General features: G+C 37.6%; 2 protein-coding genes across 9 annotated transcripts in view; both read right to left on the reverse strand.

Moving 5' to 3' along the window:
• The window catches only part of ank1b (ankyrin 1, erythrocytic b), a 77,535-nt gene extending 74,579 nt beyond the window's left edge, over positions 1-2,956 (reverse strand). For 7 of the 8 annotated variants that reach the window (XM_083565008.1, XM_083565004.1, XM_083565006.1 and 4 more), the window contains exon 1: positions 2,411-2,955. In XM_083565008.1, the coding sequence (XP_083421134.1) occupies positions 2,411-2,536 (126 nt within the window). In that variant the 5' untranslated portion in view covers positions 2,537-2,955. Of the gene's footprint in view, positions 1-2,410 lie in introns of all 8 variants that reach the window. The other variant, XM_083565002.1, reaches the window with a different exon arrangement.
• Positions 2,957-13,694: 10,738 nt separating this feature from the next.
• The window catches only part of LOC310739375 (uncharacterized protein), a 6,329-nt gene continuing 416 nt past the window's right edge, over positions 13,695-19,607 (reverse strand). The window contains exons 2-6 of the mRNA XM_083565300.1: positions 19,564-19,593; positions 16,034-16,123; positions 15,815-15,922; positions 14,218-14,270; positions 13,695-14,126 (exon numbers count right to left, since the gene is read on the reverse strand). Of these exons, the coding sequence (XP_083421426.1) occupies positions 13,938-14,126; positions 14,218-14,270; positions 15,815-15,922; positions 16,034-16,123; positions 19,564-19,593 (470 nt within the window). The 3' untranslated portion in view covers positions 13,695-13,937. The remainder of the gene's footprint in view (positions 14,127-14,217; positions 14,271-15,814; positions 15,923-16,033; positions 16,124-19,563; positions 19,594-19,607) is intronic.

Here is a 19,607-nt window from a genome sequence, read left to right on the forward strand (position 1 = left end):
GCCACTGCTGTCAGCTAACCTTTATCAGCTCAGTTGTATATATTAGATCATTCTGAGTAAATGATAAAGGCGTCTGCCAAATATAGTAAATGTAAACAAATGGTAGTGTGTTACTGCTATTGCAGTGACAGCTGGTGGGTGTGTTAGATGAGAGCTAAAATCTCTTGTCTGTCAACAGATTGACCTGTATTGAGCACTGCTTTACATCACCATGTCTTATTATAGTATAAAATAAGAATGATGTGGAAAAAAATTTTAAACCCACATTGTGTGACCGATTTTAAGACCAAGACAAAAGACCATAAGACTTGCAAATGCAAAACACAGTAAACAGAATAGAGAGCAGAATAAAGAAAGACCTTTATTCTTCTTTCCCTATATGTCATTTGACCTACTGTTTAATTTGTAATTTGCTTGGACAATATATGACCAGCCTACTTTCTACTTTTAGTTTCTCCTCCAAAAGCAGCTTGGGTTCAATGTAAGATATATAAATATGACACTATATAATTATCTTCAAAAATCTACAGTTTGGGCTAAAACATAATCAACACCAGCATCATTTTTACATAGTGTGTTTTGCTTACAGTCATCAATGTTAATATTGTGCTCTACAAAAATTTACAATTATCCACTTTAGGATATTTGTTTACTGCAAATAATCTTTTGTCAATGCCAGCAATGAAATGTTATACTGATGTATTTTTATCTTTATCAATAAATATCATATAGGGGCTTGGCCCTGCTACTATATTTATAAGCGCTGATCCTGGATTTTACTTTTAAACCACCTTCAGCATATTTTATATTTTTAGCATTTAGCCAGCTTGTGCATGAACATACAGTACCTTGTGCCATGACTGTACTATTGTAGTGTTAATGTCTTTGTTTTAGATGGTTGCCTTGTAGCAAAATACAACAGCATTTTCCAACTGTTATTATGTTAATTGTCAAGTTGATATTTAAGAAGGTTAAAGAAAATTTAACTTTTTAATGTAAAACCATAATTATTTATTTTTTATTATTACAAATCCAGCAACTAATGCAAATTTAAACATAAAAAGTGTTTACGCTTTACCCAAAATGTTAAGTAGACATATTTTTTACTGAAGTTTGCTCCTCCAGTTTAGCACTGGAAAAATGCATTGTGCAAAACTGCTTAATCATCACTCAGTTGACTCAAACTGTGCCCCAGTTGTTTAGTGTCTCGAACAGACTTGCTTATATGGTTTTTTAGCACAGCATGACACACTGTTGCGTAGCTCAACACTGTAGTAGCAGCCATCTTGGATCCTCCGCTCTCACTCCTCACACTCTGCTAAGCATTTGTATGATTTTCACAAGCTTAGTACAAGCCATTGCTGTCCTAAGATGGTGTCAGTGTATGTGAGTGTGTATGTAGTGTATGTAGAAAAAGGACATTTACTGGAAATACATATTGAAATATGTAAAAAATTCCATGGATGGCATGTAAGTTCTTGCACCATGACCAACATTAGTATAGATAGATGTGCGAAAAATGTGACTATCTTAATCAAGATTTTGACTGGATACTCTGAGTCATACTGATTGATGAAAAGCTTGATGTCTTTAAATTGCTTTCATGTCCCATGTGTGTTGAGTGCCTGCATGTGTGTGACACTGTTAATTAGTACAGCAGTGACATCTCTCGCCCACCCCGCCCTCAGAGCTCTGTCTGATCGAGTAGTGGAATGCTGGCATGATAAATGCTAGCCTGACAGATTAATCTAGTCGAAGCATAACAGTTGGCGTGGAATCCTTCCTCCAGTCACATGCACCCAAAACATCAGGCTTTTTCCCGCAAGTGATGACATGAAAAGCATGTATCCCATGCAGCTCTGCTTTTACAGTGTAAAGGCACTGATGGGGAAGCAAAAGAACTCTCTATAGGATTGTGCATATACTCTAGTATTTGACCTGCAGGTATATGCTTAAATAATAATCATACACAGATATATATACAAAGCTTGTGGAAATTGCTGAAGTGAGCTGAGACCATGCTGAAAGAGGATCAACCGAACAATAGAGCATGTCGAAGGTTCTCATTCGTGCAGCTGAATACATAAAGCATGCAAACAGAACAGAGGCATGAGCTGCACTGCTCACACTGCAGCCTCTGATGTAAATGACATCAGCTTCAAAAGCATAAAGCATGCTCTCGAGTCTAAAAAGAAAACCTGCGCGCTTAACTTAACCAATCATCTCCAAGTCCCCACTCATTCCCCGCTCCACCTCCTCCTCCTCCTGCATCTCCTGGCTGAATGAATCTCAGACTAATGCAGCTGCAGCACGATCTACAAAAGCAGTCTGTGCATGTCTGGTTAATGCGTCTGTGCTGTGCCTTCTTACATTTCACGATGATAATGGAAAAAATCTGAGTACCCGTTACCTTGCGCCTACGGTCCTTTGAGCGGTTCCTCTTCTTGATCTTCTCCTCCTCTTTCTCCCTCAGCTCCTGGGCCGCAGCCTCGGCTAGGTCCTTGTTCTTGCGGAGCTGCTTGGCGGCTTGCGCCATGATGCCACTGCGCCCGTTAACCTTGGTGTTCTTGTGCCAGTCCTTGGGCCAGTACCTGCACCAGGTCCTGCAGGTGCCAGTGCGGGAGAGATGGCGGCACTAAGCCCCTGGGAGGGAGTGCCTTGCGAGATGACCGGTCCCAGGCAGCACAAAAAGAGCTGCTGCTGATGCTGCCGTTGCCACCGCCTCCTGCCTCTCATCCGCACAGAAGCTTTCCCATCCCCCTCCACTCTCTCTCTCTCTCTCTCTCTCTCTCTCTCTCTTTCAGTCTTTCTTGCACTCTCAACCTGTCTCTGTTTCTCTCACACTCACTCCCTCTCTTTCGGCACACACTAGTCAGTCACGCAGTCTCAGACTCAACACTGTGAGAATGGATACTGCAGCATCTCTCTCTCTCTCTCTTTTTCTCTCTCTCTCTCTATCCAACGATCCATCAATTTGTCAGCAATCTTACATGCACAGATCTAAAAATATATACCGTATACACAATGAATGAACCTGATATACACCCAGATCTAATGAGCTTCTTTTTATTTCACACCTTTACTATGATTAGCAATCCATTACCATTTTTATATTGTAACCCTTTACATTCCTGCCTTAGACGGTCTTTACACTGAGCTTGATCTTACTTTCACAGACCAAAACACATTATAAAATAATTATTTAGACATGAAGTGAGATTGCCTGTCTTAGAATGCATAATATGACGTGTTTAGCAGTGGCTGCTTCAGGGCCATCGCAGCAACAGCATTCTGGGAGACGTTATTGATTAAAATGTTTGAGCAGTGATATGATGCTCATCCAAAAGCCACTGATATAAGAATGGCTTGAAATGATGCAAAGCATATGAGACAGCTACAGATATAGGCGTGATGGAACGTAAACAGAACATGCTAATGAAAAGCCAACAAATATCCTTATTACCTTAAGCTTAATTTAAAGGGTGTTTGTATTTACATGACCCTGGATCAATCTGATGTGCAAATTATCTTTAATCACAGGTCTATGGTTAGGAGATCGTGTTGAACAGTTGTTGAATTCGATTCGATCTAATCTCATTTATCATTTTCAGAATTTCCTGCGTTCCCTTATTTCATTCATGTATTGTACAAAATGAATCCATCAATAATATTCCTGCTGAATATAGCACGGTAAGGATTACATTACATGGACCCGATGAGGAATTAAAGACACTAAGTCTGCATATCCTGCATCATGCTTGAGAGAATTTTCTGTGCAAATCTGCAGTTCCCACTGAGATTAGATCTGCAAGGTCACAGCAGTACATCACCTTTATGTGTGGTCATTGTGGTATTGAGCCTCATTGCCTCAGAGTCAATTAGTAACCTTACATTAAAACAATAAATAGGCAAACTAAAAAAGAAAAAAAGGAACACTGCAAGACTGTGCTCGATTTGATGTCTGGAGTGACAAGCTACAAGCCTAATCCTGTAACACCCTAGCAAGTGACAAGTTGCTTAACAGTGTGCAGTTTGTTGTAAAAGTATACAAAGGGGAGGGTATCAAAAAGATTTTACTTATTTGGAAAATCCCTTTATTTCTGGTAAACCTTTGGCACAAAGGTGAAGCTCAAAGGCTTGAGCATATCAGCTGATATTAGTGCGGTGTTACAATCAACTCTAATTTAATAGAGTCTTCCTGTATACCCTTACAACTGTAAATCTGTAGTTCTACCATCAGCCATTCACAATGTATAAAATCATGCAGACAGAGGTCAGGAGCTTCAGTTTACATCAAACAGCAGAACAAGTGACTTTTACATAGTTGTTAGTGTCAGATGGTCTGGGTTGAGTGTTTTAGAAAATGCTAATGTCTTGGGGGTTTTACACTCAACCGTTTGTAATGCAAAAAACATTTGAGCAGAAGGTCTGCAGGCTGAAACACCTTGCTGATTGGAAAGTTAGAATGAAAATGACCAGATTGGTCACTGATCTGACAGGAGTTCTATAGTAACTCCAATGATCACTCTGTACATATGTGGTGAGCAGAACAAAACTTCTGCTCCTTTAAATCCTTGAGGTGGATTAACTACAACAACAAAAGTGAAAACATCAGGGAAAAATCCTGTCATCCAAAAACAAGAACCTGAGGCAATCATGGACAATAGACTCATAGAATCAAAAGATTCATGGATGAACACGTGTCCATGAAATGTCACAGAGATCACACTTTATTCCTCATTGTGATTATGATGTAAACATGAACTGATGTTCTCGATGTGTATCTGTATGATTTTATGCATTTTCCTGCTGCCCACAGTGATTGGTAAGTCTATATTCTCTAACATTATCCTAAAATTTTATTTTTATTAAAAAAAACAACAACAAATGTGTAAAGACCACTATTCTGTCATAGTCTGTGGGAGATCTTGTAATTCCCATGAACCGAATCATCCTTGTGTATAATCAGACCAGATTCTTATTTTTTATCCACAAAACACATTTATACACATGTGTTAACTGTAGACACACACACACACACACACACACACACACACACACACACACACACACACACACACACACACACACACACACACACACACACACACGTAAGAATGGGAGAATAACTCCATCTGGTGGGCACTTTTTACGGTACTTTTGCGGTACGTTGAAAGTGACAATCAATTTAGGGCACACAGAGCACGAAGCCTAATAACAAGCTCATAAATAGAACAAGGATTTTTAGCGCAGGGAGCGTTGTTAAGACCATTAAAAGCCAATTTGCCATTTTTGGCTTGAGCCTGTTTCTTCTTTGACTGATAAACTCTACTGCTTTTGAAAAAAAAAGCACCTATCAATTTGACCATCCCTACAAGTGACTGGCTTTACATTTTTGACCCCCACCTAGTCTCATGTTAGCGAACTGAACATGAGCCAGACTTTATGTTATCAACTGGGATATTTTTAAATATAATTTAATAGAAGTGCTAGGAAGGAGGAATGCTAATTTAAAGCGTGTGATTGTTGAGGGGTGTGGACAGGACAGTGACATTGCACATACTTCAAACAATCCCGTATCTTCATTTCTGGTATACAATAAATCCCACTTGGCTTGTTATCAGCAAGTTCAACAGCCTGCATCTCTGATGATATGGCGGTGCATTAGAGCCTATGGAATGTCCAGCTTCAAAATCTGGAAAGGCACCATCATTTTTATGCTTTCATCCAGACAATATCTTTTTCAGGGAAGGCCTTTCATATTTTTGCAAAACAATGCTAAACGACATGCTGCATGTATTACAACATCATAGCTTTTTAATAGATGGGTCAAATGGAAATGTTGACTAGTATTTTTTAGTTGCTATATTTACATTAGCCATTTATACATAACTAAACTTTAACATAATTAATTAGACAGTCAAATAGGTGCACAAATTGCCGTAAATCAAAACTCACAACAATTTTTTTAATGCTAAAGTGGAAATGCTAGCGGAAAATTATATGACTACAGTTTGGCATTTTGTATATAAATTCATTATTAAAGCTGTACTTATTCAATTTCAATTCAATTCATTTTTATTTGTATAGCGCTTTTAACAATGAACATTGTCTCAAAGCAGCTTTACACAAATAATGCGGTGATTAAAAATGAATATGTTCTTTATGAGTAAGTTTGTCCCTGATGAGCAAGCCGGTGGCGACTGGCGACTGTGGCAAGGAAAAACTCCCCGAGATGGCATAAGGAAGAAACCTTGAGAGGAACCAGACTCAAGAGGGAACCCATCCTCATCTGGGTTACACCGAATGTCCATTTGTGGCGGGTATACAATGTTGCGGGTGCAGTGATGATGATCAAAAGCGAAGTGTATTTCTGAGTCAGTGTAGGAGACTGTTAACATCAACTACAGTCCAATCCAGGCAGGCCTGGATGAAGTGGGAAGATCCACGGGGGGGAGAGGGGCAGGAACAGTGGTCACTGGAGCCTCAGGAGCATGTTTAACTCGACCGAGAGAGAGAGAGAGAGAGAGAGAGAGAGAGAGAGAGAGAGAGAGAGAGAGAAGAGGGTGACAGGAAGAGAAGGATATGGATTATTAAGTGTACCTATTGTTGCATGAGAGTTAAAGTCACTGTGCAGTTTGGACTCCGGCAAGACTCGCTATAGCAGCATAACTAAAAGGGAGAACCAGAAGGCAACACAGACATGAGGGATCTCTGGGATAAGAGACGGCCCACCACACCACCATCAACAAACCTGAGTGAACACGTGAATGTGAGGGGACGACAGCGTACAAATATCCCAGTTCACCAAACACTCTATATCAATGTTCCCTCCAGATCTGAGCCTTTACCTGAGAAAAAATCTACTGATTAAAGGCTTGACTGAATAAATATGTTTTCAACCTCGACTTGAACACTGAGACTGTGTCTGAGTCCCGAACACTGGTTGGAAGGCTGTTCCATAACTGCGGGGCTTTATAAGAGAAAGATCTGCCCCCTGCTGTAATCTTCATTATTTGAGGAACCAACAGATAGCCTGCACCTTTTGATCTAAGTAGGCGTGGAGGATCATACTGGTACAGAAGTTCACTCAGATACGGTGGGGGCGAGACCATTAAGTGCTTTATATGTCAGTAGTAGTATTTTATAATCAATGCGAGATTTGATTGGGAGCCAGTGTAGACTGATTAATACAGGGGTGATGTGGTCATATTTCCTAGATCTAGTGAGGACTCTTGCTGCTGCATTCTGAACTAACTGAAGCTTATTTATGCACTTACTCGCACATCCAGACAGTAAAGCATTACAGTAGTCTAATCTAGAAGTAACAAAAGCATGAACTAGTTTTTCTGCATCCTGTAACGACATCATATTTCTAATTTTAGCAATATTTCTAAGGTGAAAGAAGGCAATCCTGGTAATATTATTCACGTGAGCCTCAAAGGAAAGACTCGAGTCAATAATCACACCAAGGTCTTTGACAGCCGTACACGCTGAAACAGAAACACCATCCAGAGATGTTAGGTAATCGGAAAGTTTGCTTCTAGCTGCATGTGGTCCTAGTAAATGTACTTCCGTCTTATCTGAGTTTAGCAGAAGAAAGTTATCGAGCATCCACTGTCTAATGTCCTTTACACATTTTTCAACATTGTTAAGCTGATCTCTCTCATCTGGCTTTGCTGAAATATATAGCTGTGTATCATCAGCATAGCAATGGAATCTAATACCATGTTTATGAATAATTTCTCCAAGAGGCAGCATATATAAAGAGAAAAGCAGAGGGTCTAAGACAGATCCTTGAGGAACACCAAACTTTACCTCAGAGAGTGTGGAGAACTCACCATTAACATCAACAAACTGATAGCGATCAGTCAAATAAGACCTGAGCCAAGAGAGAGCCGTTCCCTTTATTCCAACAACGTTCTCAAGTCTAGCAAGTAGTATAGTGTGATCAATGGTGTGAAAAGCTGCACTAAGGTCGAGCAAAACAAGTAAGGAGACAAAACCCTGATCAGAGGCCAATAACAGGTCATTTACCACCTTAACTAGCGCCGTCTCTGTGCTATGATGAGGCCGAAATCCTGACTGATACATTTCAAAAATATTATTCATAAGTAGGTGTGAGCATAACTGCTGTGCTACAACCTTTTCCAAAATTTTGGCTATGAAGGGGAGATTTGATATTGGTCTGTAGTTGGACAGCTGACATGGGTCAAGGTCAGGTTTCTTAATTAGGGGGTGGATAACTGCCAGTTTGAAGGATTTTGGTACAAAACCAGTGCTAATGGAAGAGTTTATTATTTTTAAAACAGGTTCAATTACCTCTGGAATGATCTGTTTAAAGAACTTGTAGGCAAGGGATCGAGAATGCAGGTTGATGATTTTGATGAGGAAATTAATGAAATTAAGTCATTCTCGTGAATAGGAGTAAAACTTTGTAATTGATTGTCTGTTATAATTACACTGCTGTCTACAGGGTTACTTGTAAAATAATTTGGCTTTATATTAACCGTCTGGATTTTTTGCCTGATGTTTTCAATTTTATTATTAAAAAAGTTCATGAAATCATTAGTACCTAATGATGGTGTGCATGTGAGTGCAGTGCTTTTATTCCCTGTTAATTTTGCTACCGTGCTGAATAAAAATCTAGGATTATGCTTGTTATTTTCTATGAGGGTGGAGAAATATGCTGATCTAGCAGCACTAAGAGATTTTCTATAAATTAGGAGGCTCCCCTTCCATGCTATTTGAAATACTGTTAATTTTGTTTGACGCCATTTACGTTCTAATTTTCGAGTGGTCTGTTTTAAGGTGCGTGTATGATCATTATACCACTGTGCTAATTTTTTCTCCCTGATCATTTTGGTCTTAAGGGGAGCTACATCATCTAGGGTATAACGTAATGTTGATTCTAGGTGTTTAGTGGCCCAGTCGAGCTCTGCAGGGTCAGACGGAGATCTATCTAATATCGTAATTTCTGGAAGATTGTTAATAAAACGCGCTGCTGTAGCTGACGTGAAAGTACGCTTAACACGATAACGTGGTGAAGTAGTAATGCAATGACTGAGGCAAATTTTAAAAGAGATGAGATAATGGTCTGAAATAGCTTCAGACTGTGGAATTATGACTACGTTTTTTATTTTTAATCCAAATGTTAACAACAAATCGAGAGTGTGTCCACCACTATGGGTGGGTCCTATAACATTCTGATTAATTCCAACTGAATCTAGAATGGACACAACAGCTGCTCTTAAGGAGTCTTCATGATGATCAAAATGAATGTTAAAATCACCAACAATTAATCCTTTGTCTAGAGAAGTAACTAAATTTGTGATGAAATCTGCAAATTCTATGAGAAAATCAGAGTAGGGCCCTGGGGGTCTATAAATAATAATGAGTGGAATTGTCTGACTGGACCTGTTTTCAGACACTGAATATTTTATGCTGGTGTAAAGAACTTCAAATGTTTTACATTTGTGTTTAGTCTTTTGTGTGACGCTTAGATTATTATTATAAATAGCTGCGACTCCGCCTCCTCTGCCATTTAGACGGGGTTGGTGTATGTAACTATACCCAGGAGGACTCGCTTCATTTAATGCTAAATATTCATTTGGTTTAATCCATGTTTCTGTCAAACACATTATTTTAAACTCCTGGTCGGTAATAATTTTGTTTACATTAAGCGCTTTAGACGTGAGAGATCTAATATTTAGCAATCCTATCTTTAGATCAGAGGTGCTGGCTGTGCGTTCAGTCCTATTAAATTTTATGTTAATCAGGTTACTAAAACAGACTTTCTGAGAATTCCTATATTTTGGTTTCGCTCGGGGGACAGACACAGTCTCAATTTGGTGGATCCTGAGTAACGACTCTGTGCAGCTAGCAGACGGTCGGTTTAGCCTGTCTGTCTGCTCCCTGGCCTTGGCTCTAGACAGTCACTTGTTAACTAGTGCTGTTCTGAGACTATGACCTATACTACAAGAAATGAGAGCAGCACCTTCCCGAGTGGGATGGGCACCGTCCCGCCCTAACAGGCCAGCCTTGCCCTCAAAAATGCTCCAATTATTAATGAAGCCCACATTATTTTTGGAGCACCACTCGGACATCCAGCAGTTCAGCGACCATAACCTGCTGTAGGCTTCATCGCCACGTCGTATTGGGATGGGGCCAGAGCATATTACAGCATCGGACATTGCCTTCGCTAATGTACACACCTCTATAATATTACTCTTAGTAACTTATTAGTCAATCTTGTGCTGCACTTCAGCTAGTAACTCGTCATCATACACATTACCGGCTTGTAACTTTTCAAACTAAAAAATATTTTAAAAAAAGGAAGAAAGAAAGGCACTGAGTACAAATAACTCACTGTAACCAGGTCTTCAAATTAAAAGCAATCTGTTAACAGTTTCTCCTTTGTGAAATGTTTAATTTTAGCTGATCATGGTTTATTTTCACGTGCCGCATGGTTTATTTTACGCTCGTTATTCCGGCACAAACCTATAGTGTTTAATATCTTATTAAACCTTCGGTTTGGGGTGATTTTGCCTTTACCTTTCTTAAAAACTTTACTATGTTTCATATTCAAACAGTCATAAAACATTTGCCTTAATAGGTTTGCTCAGTCTTTCAAATAATTCTTTTTAGGGGTGTCATTGGACAAAAGCACTGATGTTTAGACCCCCAGGGCCCTACTCTGACTTTCTCATAGAATTTGCAGATTTCATCGCAAATGTAGCTACTTTTTAGACAAAGCATTAATTGTTGGTGACTTATAATATAATATAATATAATATAATATAATATAATATAATATAATATAATATAATATAATATAATATAATATAATATTTATTTTGATAAACAGAAAGACTCCTTAAGAGCAGCAGTTGTGTAGATTCAGTTGGAATTAATCAGAATGTTCTGTTATATGTTATAGGACCCACTCATAGTGGTGGACACACTCTTGATTTGTAAATAACATTTGGATTAAAAATAATAATTTAGTCATAATTCCACAGTCTGAAGCTATTTCAGACCATTATCTCATCTCTTTTCAAATCTGCCTTAGTCATTGCATTAGTACCTCACCACGTTACCGTGTTAAGCGTACATTCACGTCAGTTACAGCAGTACGTTTTATTAATAATCTTCCCGGAAAGGACGATATTAAATAGATCTCCGTCTGACCCTGCAGAGCTTGATGGGGCCATCTACGCTAATTAGGTTTTTTATTATTATTATTATTATTAGGTTAATTTTGTTGGATTGATATTAGTTTGATTATAACACATAGATAACTGGATTAATCTAAAACTATCTAGATAGCTAGACACTTCTTTCGGCTTCTCCCATTAGGGGTCGCCACAGCGGCTCATCCGCTTTCATGATCCGCATGTTTGATTTGGCACATGGTTTTACGCTGGATGCCCTTCCTAACGCAACCCTCCCCAATTTATCCAGGCTTGGGACCGGCACTAAGAGTACACTGGCTTGTGCAACCCTAACAGATGGGGTAGGTTCCCTGACCGGGAATCGAACTCGGGCTGCAGCGGTGAGAGCACCGCCTCCTAACCACTAGACCACCAGGGTAACCATAACACATGCTAGATAAGGTTGATTCAAATATTTTTCCCGACAGGCCACTAAATCAAATACAAAGCTTCACTCCTATTCATGAGAATGACTTAATTTCATTAATTTTCTCATCAAAATCATCAACCTGCATTCTCGATCCCTTGCCTACAAGTTTCCTCAAACAGATCATTCCAGAGGTAATTAAACCTGTTTTAAAACTAATAAACTCTTCTATTAGCACTGGTTATGTACCTTAATCCTTAAAACTGGCAGTTATCAATTCCCTAATTAAAAAACCTGATCTTGACCCATGTCAGCTGTCTAACTACAGGCCAATATCAAATCTCCCCTTTATATCCAAAATTTTAGAAAAGGTTGTAGCACAGCAGTTATGCTGATCATATGCTGATCATATAACCCCACTGGCTACCTGTCAAGTTTTGAATCGACTACAAACTACTACTTCTTACTTATAAAACACTAAATGTTTAGCTCCCATGTATCTCTCCAGTCTTTTAACACGCTACAATCTGTCATGCTCACTGAGATCTCAAAACGCTTCTAGTAGTTCCTAGAATAGCAAATTCCACTAAAGGCAGTAGATTATTTTCACATTTAGCTCCTAAACTCTGGAATAGTCTTCCTGACAGTGTTCGTGGCTTAGACACACTTTCCCAGTTTAAATGCAGATTAAAAACATATCTTTTTAGCAAAGCCTACACATAACACACATCACATCATAACCTTGTGCTCCAGAACATCTGATCACATGCACATTATCAACTTGTGCTGTTAATATCATGAACAGCAGCTACGCTAATTTCTCTCCACTGCTTCTCTTTTTCTCCCCATCTTGAGGCATCCTGAGGTTTGGCCAGCTCCAGTCACGTCCCAAAAAGATTATGGACTTTTAAAGAGGTCATACCATCTAAGGGAGTTTTTCCTTGCCACAGTTGCCAAGGCTGCTCATCAGGGACAAACTTACTCATAAAGAACATATTCATTTTATATCACAGTGTTCAAATACTTATTTGCAGCTGTATCATACAAATAAATAGTTTAAAAATCATATATTGTGATTTCTGGATATTTTTTTTTAGATTATGTCTCTCACAGTGGACATGCACCTACGATGACAATTTCAGCCCCCTCCATGATTTCTAAGTGGGAGAACTTGCAAAATAGCAGGGTGTTCAAATACTTATTTTCCTCACTGTTTATATGAAATATGAATAATTTTGCTCTCTTCTGGTAAATTCAGTACTGAAGTTCACGTAGGAGGTAATAACTTTACAGAGGGGTTTTTAAGGGGAACTCCCTTATTATAGTTACAAACTTTATTTGTGCCCTTGTTACATTTGTATTGCAGATGTGGCCTGAGCGCGCCAGCTGCTGTTTCCTCTGCCTGATTTATACCGCTGTTTTATTGTTCTGCTGGTTGGCTGTTTTGGACACCGGCAGGTGTCGCTGTACTGCGTTGTTGAGTTGCTGGGTTTGATCGGTTTGATCCATTGCAGAATCCTGTTTGTGTTACTCTGGTTCTCCGAAGCAGTCCGGATGTTTATGTTGTTGTTGTTGTTGTTGTTGTTGTTGTTTTGTTTGTTTTTGTATTAAAATAGTAACGGTGATGTAAATTTTGTTTTAAATGTTTGCCACAGTATCTATTTGTATGTGAATGCAAGATGATTGGTGATACTGAAGCTTAACAGCAGGGACGAGTGTATTTGTTTTTAGTGACATTGGTTTCTTCATTTTGTATTTTTCTTTAGGATTGTGATTGGTTTTAGAAAACGAATTTACTGATTTGCTAATTGACTTGTCCCTGCTGTTTACGTGGATTCATCCCAGTTTCCTTTTTTTTTTTTTTTTTTTGTAACTAATGTAATAAAAATTTATTTCACAACAATAAATAAACATATTGTTTTTGTGTGTTTATATGCAATATATATATATATATATATATATATATATATATATATATATATATATATATATATATATATATATATAGATAGAGATAGAGATAGATACACACACACACACACACACACACACACACACAGACTAATAAACAGATGATGCATGTAACTCCACAGCAAAATAACAGGAAAATGTCATTTTGTTTGTACATTTTTTCAATTTATTTCTAAACCTAAAAGCAAAAAATAAAATAAAACAAATTAGAAATAAATGTACATGTACTGTGATGTTATGCTAATGCAGATTATACATATTCAAAGTTAGTCTAAAAATCTAGTCTGCTGAATGCTGCAAATGTAAAACTTCAAAACAGTTATAGCATACAAATAAATCAAATATATATAAAACAATAACAATGCTATTGAAAAGCAAATGATTCTCTAATCAATACATATTTCATTGGACTCCTCAGCTTCATCTGCCAGGTCCAGTTGTAGAGAGCGGCGGTCCGGTGTTTTAATGACCACTGTTGCATATTCAGATTTTTGATCAAAATTTGTCATTTGATCAGGATTTTTGGCCTCTTTGTTAAACTTCACTGTGGTGTACCATAACTCCTCTTCACCTGCCTGAAAGAGCACAGAATTTCTAAAGTGTTAGAGAGCAATTTTGCGTTCTTGTGACATGGAATGCAGCAGGAAAAAAAAGAGACTGTACTACCACTATGGTCTGCTCCTTGTCCTCTTTTGGTGAAGCAATGACTGTAGGTTCAGCTTTGATGATAAAAAGGACATTTTAATAGTTAATAAGTTATTTTAATTTTTGTGTCAGTTTGCATTTTCAAAATATTCTTAATTTAGTTTGTTTATTTACAAATGATCTACAAAAAAATATTTGATGTAATTGCATGATTGTGAGTACAATATTGCTTTCATATAACAGTGGTAACAATAAATTAGAGTAAGTCACAATATGGCCACATTTTCTGATAATTCTATGCCAGAAATATTCAAAGAAACATCACTCACTTTGGAGTATGCGTCTTTAAGATTGCTTGCTTTATCACTTCCTATAAAATGTGTTTCATCTTCAACTGATGAGCTTTCATGTGTTATATTAAAACTTATATTCCTGAAAAATTTGTCATCATGATGGTGCTAATACTACTGTAGCAACTGTTTCACACTAATAAGTAGACGTTTGTGTGTCTAACACAGACGACACACTTATTTACAGTAAATAAATGCACTTTTGGAACTCTGACAAATCAAATCAAACGTTTGAACATATAGCATAGCATTTAGGTTTAATATGTAGGTACTAGGTGGGGAAAAATGTTTATACAGCTATTTATGTCAAATTTAGAGAAGCAGTTACAAAGTTCTGAATTTATATCATTTAGCTTTTTCTTATTGATGTCTAGCATTTTGACCATTTACTTGCAGTCATAAAAAAAATAGCTGTAAAATATAAGTATGTTAAGGGCTCATTTCCTTAAAAATGACATGCATGAAATTGCGTGTGCAGAAAGTGTAACAGCATGAATTACTTATCATGAAGTAAAAACAATAAACAACTATATGCAAATGTTGTGCTCTGGATAAACACTGAAAATCCAGATCTCTAACCGACATAAAATTATGCCTCCAATATGATGCTGATTAAAGGTGGTTGGATGCATCAAACGTTGTACAAAATAACTGATTTTTGCTGAACCCTAGTGAATGGTTTAATTGTTAATCTTATGCAAGTTTTATACATGCTTTCTGGGTCTTTTACAGAAGCGCAGACAATCTGTAGACTGTGTAAATTATTTTTGGTTTTCAACAATATCCGTTACTCAGGCTGTGCAAGACAGGGTTGCTGGATTTCCAGTAGAAAAGTGCTGGATACAGTAATTTAATCAAAACATTATGACCAAAGGTTTGTGAACATTTGACCATCACCCCCAAATGCACTTTTTTAACATGGAGATTATTATTACAGCAAAACGGGGACTAAAACCTAGATTTTGAAGCATGCCCATGCCCAGACTGGGGAGAAGTAAGTGCCCCAGTTTTGTCCAAAGGGGGGACATTTCATGGGGTTAGGACTCTTCCACTCCATTCTTGGCAGACCTTGTGCATAGGGACATTGCAATGCCAGAATGTGTTTGGACCCCCTAGAACCAGCATACAGCACACAAAGACATTTTATACAATTGTGGCATTTTAGATTCATGCCAAACATTTGGGGAAGAATCATGTTTTGGTGTGGTTCCCTGTTCTTCTCTTAACTAAAAACATAGTATAGCAACAGTAAAATGTGAGCATCATACCTTTTCTGGACATAATGTAAATGCATGATATGCACTGACAAGTCAAAGAGAGAAGCAGCAAAAAGCCCATCACTGGCAGTCCGATGAAAATAAATAAAGTGAGTTCCTCTGCAAGAAGCCAAACCGCAGTTGTTATCTATTTTGTTTTCACGGGTCTGTGTATTTTCATAACACTGAAAAAATTCACAGTTTATTTACAAAATATTGTATAGTTCTTACTTGTCAATAAGTTTTCGTTTCCCGTGGCATTTGTAGGGGTATTGTTAGCAGTAATGGGTGTACTACTGTTTGAATCATCACAAAAGCTACCTAAATATGAAGTTAAATAAATCCACACAGCAAGATCAGCATAGTCAGTCAGCCACAATAAAATAGACATTCTATTATAGACATAGTTTTGTTGTTGTTGTTGTTGTTTTGCACGGGAGTTACAAGGAAATCTATTTTCATCTTCAGAAACTGCATAATAGTGGTCAGGGTCATAGTGGATCTGCAGCAAATGATTGTAAAACTAGGTGCAAAGTGAGAATTAACCATGAATGGGACAACAATCTATGATTCAACTTCATACCTACATTCACACACCCATTCACATGTAGCACAATCAAGCATAGTCAGATTACCTGTTTACATTTTTACATAGGGGGCAACTAACAGATATGGGGGAAGAACATGTGAAACTCAACACAGAAAAAATTTGACCAATTCTGCTCACTGTGACCATGTTTCACGCAAGGAAATCCATATCTCCTAAATATCCACCACATGCAATTAAGCATCTTCACCTCAGTAGGTGTCTGCGCAGAGCACATCATCAGGGATTCCTCAAATTCCAAACACAAACTGTTTACGCTTCCACCAAAAAAAGAGATACAAGAACATTCACATCAGAACCAGCAGGACCAGGGCAAGTTTTTTCCTCACAACCGTCACTCTACTGGACACAGAAAGGGCACCAGGATACAATATGGCACAGCAAAGTCAAGCTGGCAGAGGTGGTGTATTTCTATGGGTAATGTTCTGCTGGGAAAGCACTGGGTCCTCGAATTTATGACCCTTTTTTTTCAGTGATAATATTTTTTTTTTTTTTTACTTTTTTGAGACAAATGCTAACTTTTGAAATGTCTGAATACAACAAGAATACATCAAGCTAAAATCATATTACACGAACCAGCCAACAATTGTAACTATATTCAAGATTTATTTTCACATGATAAGAATTCTTGCAATGTGAGCCCATTATTCACTGCAATTCATCCAAAGTGCAAAGTAATAATACTTTTATGCTACTGAATCAAGATGCATATGCAATTGCACAGATTCCATTTTTTAAACATTATAGTTATGTTATAAATATGAAGTGCTATATATATATATATATATATATATATATATATATATATATATATATATATATATATATATATATATATACAGTGAGGAAAATAAGTATTTGAACACCCTGCTATTTTGCAAGTTCTCCCACTTAGAAATCATGGAGGGGTCTGAAATTGTCATCGTAGGTGCATGTCCACTGTGAGAGACATAATCTAAAAAAAAAAATCCAGAAATCACAATATATGATTTTTTAACTATTTATTTGTATGATACAGCTGCAAATAAGTATTTGAACACCTGAGAAAGTCAATGTTAATATTTGGTACAGTAGCCTTTGTTTGCAATTACAGAGGTCAAACGTTTCCTGTAGTTTTTCACCAGGTTTGCACACACTGCAGGAGGGATTTTGGCCCACTCCTCCACACAGATCTTCTCTAGATCAGTCAGGTTTCTGGCCTGTCGCTGAGAAACACGGAGTTTGAGCTCCCTCCAAAGATTCTCTATTGGGTTTAGGTTTGGAGACTGGCTAGGCCATGCCAGAACCATGATATGCTTCTTACAAAGCCACTCCTTGGTTATCCTGGCTGTGTGCTTTGGGTCATTGTCATGTTGGAAGACCCAGCCTCGACCCATCTTCAATGCTCTAACTGAGGAAAGGAGGTTGTTCCCCGAAATCTCGCAATACATGGCCCCGGTCATCCTCTCCTTAATACAGTGCAGTCGCCCTGTCCCATGTGCAGAAAAACACCCCCAAAGCATAATGCTACCACCCCCATGCTTCACAGTAGGGATGGTGTTCTTGGGATGGTACCCATCATTCTTCTTCCTTCAAACATGTTTAGTGGAATTATGACCCAAAAGTTCTATTTTGGTCTCATCTGACCACATGACTTTCTCCCATGACTCCTCTGGATCATCCAAATGGTCATTGGCAAACTTAAGACGTGCCTGTACATGTGCTGGTTTAAGCAGGGGAACCTTCCGTGCCATGTATGATTTCAAACCATGACGTCTTAGTGTATTACCAACAGTAACCTTGGAAACGGTGGTCCCAGCTCTTTTCAGGTCATTGACCAGCTCCTCCTGTGTAGTTTTGGGCTGATTTCTCACCTTCCTTAGGATCATTGAGACCCCACGAGGTGAGATCTTGCATTGAGCCCCAGTCCGAGGGAGATTGACAGTCATGTTTAGCTTCTTCCATTTTCTAATGATTGCTTCAACAGTGGAAATTTTTTCACTAAACTGCTTGGCAATTTCCCCGTAGCCCTTTCCAGCCTTGTGGAGGTGTACAATTTTGTCTCTAGTGTCTTTGGACAGCTCTTTGGTCTTGGCCATGTTAGTAGTTGGATTCTTACTGATTGTATGGGGTGGACAGGTGTCTTTATGCAGCTAACGACCTCAAACAGGTGCATCTAATTTAGGATAATAAATGTAGTGGAGGTGGACATTTTAAAGGCAGACTAACAGGTCTTTGAGGGTCAGAATTCTAGCTGATAGACAGGTGTTCAAATACTTATTTGCAGCTGTATCATACAAATAAATAGTTTAAAAATCATATATTGTGAGTTCTGGATTTTTTTTTTAGATTATGTCTCTCACAGTGGACATGCACCTACGATGACAATTTCAGACCCCTCCATGATTTCTAAGTGGGAGAACTTGCAAAATAGCAGGGTGTTCAAATACTTATTTTCCTCACTGTATATATATATATATATATATATATATATATATATATATATATATATATATATATATATATATATATATATATATATATATATATAAAATTCCTCACTGTTAGGCCTTTTACCCAAAGTCTAATGCCTGAATTGTACCAAAAAGCTCAATGTGAATATTGCCAGCCAGTAGGATTTTGTATCTTAATTGTGTCTTAAAAAAAATATGTAGGATCAATATTAACATTAAATTCCTGGCTAAATAGACATTAGTTACCTGGTACATACAGTAGTCTCATAGTGCCAGTGCAAAACTACACATCTAACATCAGACACAAAACCCATTTAACTGATGTGCAAGCAGTTGAGAAAAGGTGGAAATCATCAACATTTATTTTCCACCGAACATTGAAGAGGACAGGAACAGAAGGCATAGACTTCCTTTTAAATAGTTCCTTTAAAAGTGCTAACAGTGATGAAGTATAAAAATACACACACAAACATTTACATATATGTGTGTGTGTAATTATATATATATATATATATATATATATATATATATATATATATATATATATATATATATATATATACACACACACACACACACACACACATACACACATACACACATATCTATGTACACATGTATACCCATAATAAAGGGAAGTGCGTCTGTATTTTGATTCATAATTATAATAAACTATTATATTTAAAAAAAAAAATTAGTACCTCCATTCAATAGGATATATGTCATCCACACTGAAATAACAAAA

The sequence above is a fragment of the Silurus aristotelis genome (genome assembly GCF_946808225.1).
Source record: "Silurus aristotelis genome assembly, chromosome: 16".
Classification (NCBI taxonomy): Eukaryota; Metazoa; Chordata; class Actinopteri; order Siluriformes; family Siluridae; genus Silurus; species Silurus aristotelis.